Below are 7,712 nucleotides of genomic sequence, written 5' to 3'. Positions count from 1 at the left end.
CAACAAGGAAGATGTTTCCAAAGCCTGCTGTTGGATACGGTTTGTGACACTGTCCATCATTCTGTGTTCTCTTGCCAGACACAGATGGATCTTTAATTGAGTAGTTTTATTATCATTTAGAATTAATTTTAAATCTATTATTTGAACACATTTTCATTCTATTCTATTATTTGAACACATTTTCATTTGTAATATAAAATTATAAGTTTATACAAAAATTGTATGCAATTTATTTATCAGAAGTGTAATGAGGTACAACAAAACTTGATTTGAAGTGGATAATATGCATCAAAACAATCAATAAAAAGTATCGCTTCTAAATGCACTGCTGTTTCTTGAATAATGTAACACATCTGCAAAAAGTGAAGAAGCACTCATGATGCTGATCCCAAATGGATTTTCAAAATATGATAAAAGGCAGAGCCTTTTCCTGTTCTGACACAAACTCTCCCACTCTGCCTTCATATGGGAATGGCAAAGAGGACAGTGTCACTTCTGCTTCTGCTGTTATATGGAGCTTGTGTCACAGCTCAAGTCTGCAGAATGCTGAGCCATCCAGTTCTGCCGCTATTTTCTAATGAAAGAGACATCAACATTGGGGCAGTTTTCTCACTCCACGGAAGTGTTGTGTTAAAGATATATCCTTTCACTTCCAAACCAGAACCAACAAAATGCATCAGGTCTGTATAAAATATATTTTTGAAAGCATTTTGAGTACAATATAGTATTACAAAGACTATTAAAACACATATAATAACAATACTATTCTCATAAAATGTGATAATTCTTTGCAAAATATACTGTAAAAAGACTACTTTTTATTTTCACAGCTTAAACTTGCGTGAGTTTAAATTTGCTCAGACTCTGATTTTTGCCATTGAGGAGATTAACAACAGCACACAACTGTTGCCTGGTGTCACTTTGGGCTATAAAATATATGATGCCTGTGGCTCTGTATCTCAGACTGTCTTATCAAGCATGGCTTTAATGAATGGCTATGAAGAGACTTTGCATGATGAGTCCTGTACTAAACCACCATTTGTTCATGCCATTGTAGGAGAATCAAGCTCTTCTCCCACTATTGGTATGGCCTCTTTAGTAGGCCCATTCAGCATCCCTGTTGTAAGAACTCTTTTTTTCTGCCACACATTAAATTAATTCATGATAACAAGATCCTCTTTAGGAACCATGTTTCAATGAAAATGTAACTCCATTACAACAGTAAATATGAAAAGTACTAAGTCATGTACAATATTTGTATAGCAGTGATAAATAGTGGAGTAAAAACTCTAATTTCTCGTTTTTTGCAGATCAGTCATTTTGCCACATGTGCATGCATGAGTGACAGAAAAAGATTCCCATCCTTCTTCAGAACAATACCCAGTGATTATTACCAAAGCAAAGCACTGGCTCAGCTTGTCAAACACTTCGGCTGGACTTGGGTTGGAACGGTGAGGAGTCGCAACGACTATGGTAACAATGGAATTGCAGCATTTGAAAAGATGGCAGAACAAGAGCGAATTTGTATTGAATACTCAGAGGCCATATTTAGAACTGATTCACAAGAGCAGCTCCTAAAGACACTGGAAGTGATTAAAAAAGCAACAGCCAGGGTGGTGGTGGCTTTTATCTCATCTGCAGATTTTATTCCCATCCTGAAATTAATAGCACAAGAGAACATCACTGGGCTGCAGTGGGTCGGCAGTGAATCCTGGATCACTTCTCGAGTTATAGCCGACAAAAAAGAATTCAGTTTTCTCACAGGAGCTGTGGGCTTCGCTGTAGTGAACACCAACATCAATGGCCTACGGGAGTTTCTAGTAGCTGTGCACCCTGATCAAGAACCAAAAAATGAACTTTTGTTGGAATTTTGGGAAACTGTTTTTCAGTGCTCTTTGAGAAACACAGGCAGTGGAACACGTGTCTGAACTGGCTCAGAACACTTAACAGAACTACAAAATGAATATACTGATGTATCAGAACTGCGCATAGCAAATAAAGTGTACACAGCAGTGTATGCTATCGCACATGCACTACATAATTTAATAAATGATGTCAAATCTGCCACCAACATCAGCAAAGGAGATCTGCCAACACCACTGAAGGTGATTAAGAGAAAAAACAATTAGATTAGAAAAGTAAAACTGAAACCAATTATGCTTGTGTTTATTCTCAGGTGTTGGAGTATATTAGAGATGTAAATTTCACTGTCAAAACTGGTGAGAACATCTTTTTTGATGCGAGTGGTGATCCAGTGGCAAAATATGATCTGGTGAACTGGCAGCCTGCTGAAGATGGAAGTCTGCAGTTTAAACTTGTTGGTGTGTATGACAGCTCACTGCCTTCAGAGACACTCCTTCAAGTTGATCAAGAAAACATGGTATGGGCTGAAAACAGCAACCAGGTATGTCAAAATTAAATCAATATAATATATTAAGCAGAGTTGGCATAAATTCTGGGGGAAAATAAACAAAGCAACCGACTATGCAATTAAAATAATCAATTATGGGCCTCATTTGTTGATACTGTATCTTTTCACAGGTGCTTGTGTCTGTGTGCAGTGAGAGTTGTCCTCCAGGCACTAGGAAGGCTGTACAGAAAGGAAGACCTGTCTGCTGTTATGACTGTATTCCATGTGCAGATGGAGAAATCAGTAATGAGACAGGTAAATCCTAGTAGCCTACATGCTAGTAATATTGTAGCCAGAGACCTTGTGATGTGCTGTTTAATCAAAAAATCTCATTTCAATTCCTTCCTCACAGATTCTAGTGACTGCTTTCCTTGTGATTTGGAGTATTGGTCCAATGAAAACAGAAACAGATGTGTATTAAAAGTTATTGAATTCCTTTCCTATACAGAAATCATGGGGATTGTGCTTTCTATTTGTTCTGTCATTGGAGCATTATTAAGTAAAATGGTATCTTTTGTGTTTTATCTTAAAAAAGAAACACCTATCGTGAGAGCCAACAACTCAGAGCTGAGCTTCCTGCTGCTCTTTTCATTGGCTCTGTGTTTTCTCTGTTCACTTACTTTCATTGGTCGCCCCACTGAGTGGTCCTGTATGTTACGTCACACAGCGTTTGGGATCACTTTTGTCCTCTGTATCTCCTGTGTTCTGGGAAAAACAATAGTTGTGCTAATGGCCTTTAAGGCCACACTTCCAGGAAGTAATGTCATGAAATGGTTTGGGCCTGTACAACAGAGACTCAGTGTTGTTTCTCTAACTTTAATACAGGTCATAATTTGTGTGCTTTGGTTAACAATATCTCCTCCTTTCCCACATAACAACATGAACTATTACAGAGAAAAGATCATCCTAGAATGTCATGTAGGTTCTGATGTTGGTTTCTGGGCTGTTCTTGGTTATATTGGTCTGTTATCAATCTTGTGTTTTGTTTTAGCCTTTCTGGCTCGGAAGCTGCCTGATAACTTCAATGAGGCTAAATTCATCACATTCAGTATGCTCATATTCTGTGCTGTGTGGATCACATTTATACCAGCTTACATCAGTTCTCCTGGAAAATTTACTGTAGCCATGGAGATATTTGCTATTTTAGCTTCGAGCTTTGGTTTGTTATTTTGTATATTTGCCCCCAAATGTTACATAATTTTGTTAAAACCAGAGCAAAATACAAAGAAAAATATGATTGGAAAAACATGAACATGAACATGCAATTTGACAATGCTGAAATAAAATGAAGCACATTTCTGTCATCAACACAAGTAAACAACAGTAAAACGTAATAAAACATGTTTCGTTTTTTCTTTTGTATGGCTTAATAAATCCTTCAAGCACAAATGTAGTATGTGTGGTTCTGGCTTGGCAGTCTAAGGTTCATGACTGGAAAAGGTTGAATTTTATGGCCTTGACAAACATCAAAATCACACACACTATAGTGACTGTACAGTAAATGCATGTATATACAGGTCTTATCATGTATATTATGGTGGCTACATATAGCAATACATCTGTTAGGGTTGTCTGACCCATGAGTTCTGCTCTTCACAGGCTGTGGCAGGCTCTGCAGTGTAGGACGGATCAGGACTGGACACAATGGACTCTCACTGACCATCTCCATCACAGCCATATTCTGGACCTACGTTGTCTATTGCCTAATTAAAAATGACATCGATTTTTTGCATTTAAAAACAAGTGGAAATGCAATTTAATAGCCTTCATGTATATTATGTAAACTTTACAATAACTTATTTTGCAATAACTTCATAAACACTTCTTAATGGAGAAAAGTGTTTTGTAAGGCAGCTGGAAAAGTGTTTGTAGTGTTGGGTCACAAAACAATAAAACCACATTCTTTGCTAGATCCTGAGGAATGGTATCCTGCCCTGTCTAGGGGTTGCTGATACCCAGGTACTGAACCCCCTATCCTAATCACACATCTCCCCTTCATCTCTTCAGGCCCTGAGTAATGGAAATGTGCTTACACATACTGTGTATATCATTTATTGTCATGTTGTGAAGACTTGATCATCACGTTCGTTATCATTTTAAAGGTCATAATGCGATGGGTAGACGGGTCTAATTCCTTCAAACCTAACAGTGTATTAGAGCTTTTTAACTTATGGACATAAATTGCACTCCTCTAAGAGGTGTGGCTTTCTCAGGGAATCTTGTCTACAGATAGATTGCGATGCCATTTGGAGCTCTCTTCAGTCACGAGAAACCAAACAAACTAAATTGCACAATGACTATTGCAGTTATGACTCTTTGTTTCGTCTGTGTATATAAGCCTGGCAAAAGACTCGGGAAAGCATCTGTAACCAGAACTTCCCTTCTGCTGACCTCCGAAACAGACAAAGAGCTGCTCAGAGCTTCTGGGCTCTGCGTGTGGTCCAAGTAGAGGCGCAGTGCGCGTACTGGACACAACACGGATAGGTTGGGTCTTCCTCCCCGGTGGGAAGCGCCTGCAGGTTCACCACCTGGTCTCTCGGAAGAGTGGTGGGAACTTTGGGCACGTAGCCGGGACGGGGTCTCAAGATAACGTGAGAATCCCTGGGCCCGAGTTCTAGGCAATCTGTGGACACGGAGGGTGCTTGCAGGTCCCCTACCCTCTTGGAGGTGAGCGCCATCAGGAGAGCCGTCTTTATCGAGAGTGAGAAAGAGCGGCAGCTCCGAGAGGCTCGAAGGGGGCGGGGCCTCTTGAGGCCCGCCACGTAGGTCGCAAGAGGGTACGGAGCGCGGATAAGGTGGTCGCCTTCTCGCGCCCCTTAGGAACCTAATGACCAGGTCGTGCCGTACCAGAGGCTACCCAGCAACTGGGTCATGATGAGCGGCCGTAGCGGCTACATACACTCCCAGAGTGGAGGGGGAGAGGTTACTCCCCAGTCTCTCTTGAGGAAGGGACAGCCCGTTCCCGATCGAGCAACTCCGCGGGTCTTCTCGCCGAGAAGAGCACCAGGACGAGAAGAGGCGCCACTTATGGGCGTATAGCCGCCCAGTGGCCGAGGCCCTAGCCTGAGTGACATCCTAACCAGACCGGGGGTGGGTCACTCAGGATCTCCTCGTCCCATCCAGACATGGAGTCCAGGTTCTGCCTGGGATGCCGTAACGTGCACCTTCCCCTGGGGAAGCAGGATATTCGCCAGGGGAATCGGCCAGGGTGGAGTTGTTGTCAGAAGCACCAGCTTTGAGAACCAAGTCCGGTTGGGCCAGTAAGGCGCAACTAGTACCACTTGATGCTCCTCTTCCCTGACCTTGCACAGGGTCTGTGCGATGAGGCTCACTGGGGGGAAGGCTTACATTTGCTTGTCCCGCGGCCAGCTGTGCGCAAGGGCATCCGTGCCGAGGGGTGCCTCGGCCAGGGAGTACCAAAGCGGACAATGGGTGGAGTCCGGGGAGGCAAACAGGTCCACCTGTGCCTGGCCGAACTGCTCCCAAATAAGCTGGACTGCGCAGGGATGGAGTCGCCACTCTCCGCGAGGCGTCGACTGATGAGAGAGCGCATCTGCTGTCTGGTTCAGGACGCCCGGGATGTGTGTGGCTCGCAGGGAGCTGATCACCTGCTGACTCCAGAGGAGGAGGCGTCGGGCGAGTCGTGTTAGCTGCCGTGAGTGAATGCCACCCTGACGATTGATATACGCCACGGCAGCTGTGCTGTCCGACTGGACCAGCACATGCCTGCCCTGCATGAGAGGTTGTAGCCTCCTCAGTGCAAGTAGCACAGCCAACAACTCTAGGCAGTTGATATGCCAACGCAGGCGGGGGGCCCGTCCATCGCCCCGACACTGCGTGCCCATTGCACACGGCACCCCAAACCTGCAGGGAGGCATCCGTCATCACTACGACGTGCCTTGACACCTGCCCTAGGGGGACCCCTGTCCGCAAAAAGGTCATGGAAGACCAGGGGGTTAGGGTGCGCCGGCAGAAAGGCGTGATGACCATACGCCTGCTGCCGGTGTGCCACGCTCTCCAACGAACTCGACTCTGTAGCCAGTGCTGGAGCGGTCACATGTGCATCAACCCGAGGGGGACCACCCCCACCGAGGATGCCATGTAACCCAGGAGCCTCTGAAATTGTTTCAGGGGGACCGCTGATTGTCTGAAAAGCTTCAGGCAATTCAACACTGACTGGGCGACCTCTGTAGTCAGTCGCGCTGTCATGGAGACAGAGTCGAGTTACACACCGAGAAAGAGGATGCTCTGCACAGGAGAGAGCTTGCTCTTTTCCCAGTTGACCTGTAGCCCCAACCGATCTAGGTGCCGGAGCACCAGGTCCCTGTGTGTACACAACAGATCTCGCGAGTGTGCCAAGATTAGCCAGTCGTCGAGATAGTTCAGTACCCGCACACCTCTTTCCCTGAGGGGAAGGAGGGCGGCTTCCACGATCTTCGTGAAGACATGTGGAGACAGGGACAGACCAAAGGGGAGGACCCTGTACTGATATGCCCGCCCCTCGAAAGCGAACCGTAGGAACGGCCGATGACGAGGGAGGATTGAGACATGAAAGTACGCGTCCTTCAGGTCAATTGCCATGAACCAATCCTGACATCTGACGGATGACAGGATGCGCTTCTGCGTGATCATCCTGAACGGCAGCTTGTGTAGGTGCTTGTTCAGGACACGCAGATCTAGGATGGGGCGCAGCCCCCCGTCTTTCTTGGGGACAATGAAGTACGGGCTGTAGAACCCGTTGGACATCTCGGCTGGTAGGACGGGCTCGATCGCTCCCTTCGCCAGAAGGGTGGCGACCTCGGCCCGAAGTACGGGAGCATCCTTGCTTCTGACTGAGGTAGAGAGGATGCCACGAAACTTGGGCGGCCGTCTGGCGAGCTGGATCGCGTAGCCAAGACGGATCGTCCTCCTCAGCCAACCTGACGGCCTGGGAAGCCGAAGCCAGGCTCCCAGGAACCGACACAGAGGGACTAGGGGTATGATCTGCCTCATTGCCCCCGCAGGGGGTGGTTCGATGGCCAGCAATGCGGATCCCTTGCCGGGGGAGAGCCCCCGGGGAGGAGAACGGCTGTGCTGTTTTTCCTGCCTGTCGTTTGTGCAGCTCAACGCACTGACTGAGAGTGCTGAAGGCAGGTGTTTATACTCAACATTTCGCTTCACCATCGCGGGGTGGCGGTTTCCTCTTAGACGTCCTTTTCCGGGAGGCAGCCTGAGAAGGGGTCCCTGGAATCGGACCCGGAGTCGAGGAGGACCGGGGCTGCTGGGAAGCAGACGCCGCTGGGGATCTCGAAGGCCTGGAGGC

General features: G+C 46.3%; 1 protein-coding gene across 1 annotated transcript; it reads left to right on the top strand.

The window, feature by feature from the left end:
* The first annotated feature begins 413 nt into the window (after nt 1–413).
* LOC130550190 (extracellular calcium-sensing receptor-like) lies at nt 414–6,999 on the top strand. Its single transcript, XM_057327596.1, is given in 6 exon segments — nt 414–680; nt 831–1,122; nt 1,311–2,105; nt 2,177–2,404; nt 2,542–2,665; nt 2,763–6,999. Coding segments are annotated over 6 exon segments (2,553 nt in total). The 5' UTR covers nt 414–465; the 3' UTR covers nt 3,662–6,999.
* The last annotated feature ends 713 nt before the right edge of the window (nt 7,000–7,712 follow it).

The sequence above is a fragment of the Triplophysa rosa genome, unplaced genomic scaffold (genome assembly GCF_024868665.1).
Source record: "Triplophysa rosa unplaced genomic scaffold, Trosa_1v2 scaffold253_ERROPOS117417, whole genome shotgun sequence".
NCBI classification, from domain to species: Eukaryota; Metazoa; Chordata; class Actinopteri; order Cypriniformes; family Nemacheilidae; genus Triplophysa; species Triplophysa rosa.
The sequence above is the reverse complement of the archived record's forward strand: the minus strand, read 5'-3'. Positions and strand labels throughout refer to the sequence as shown.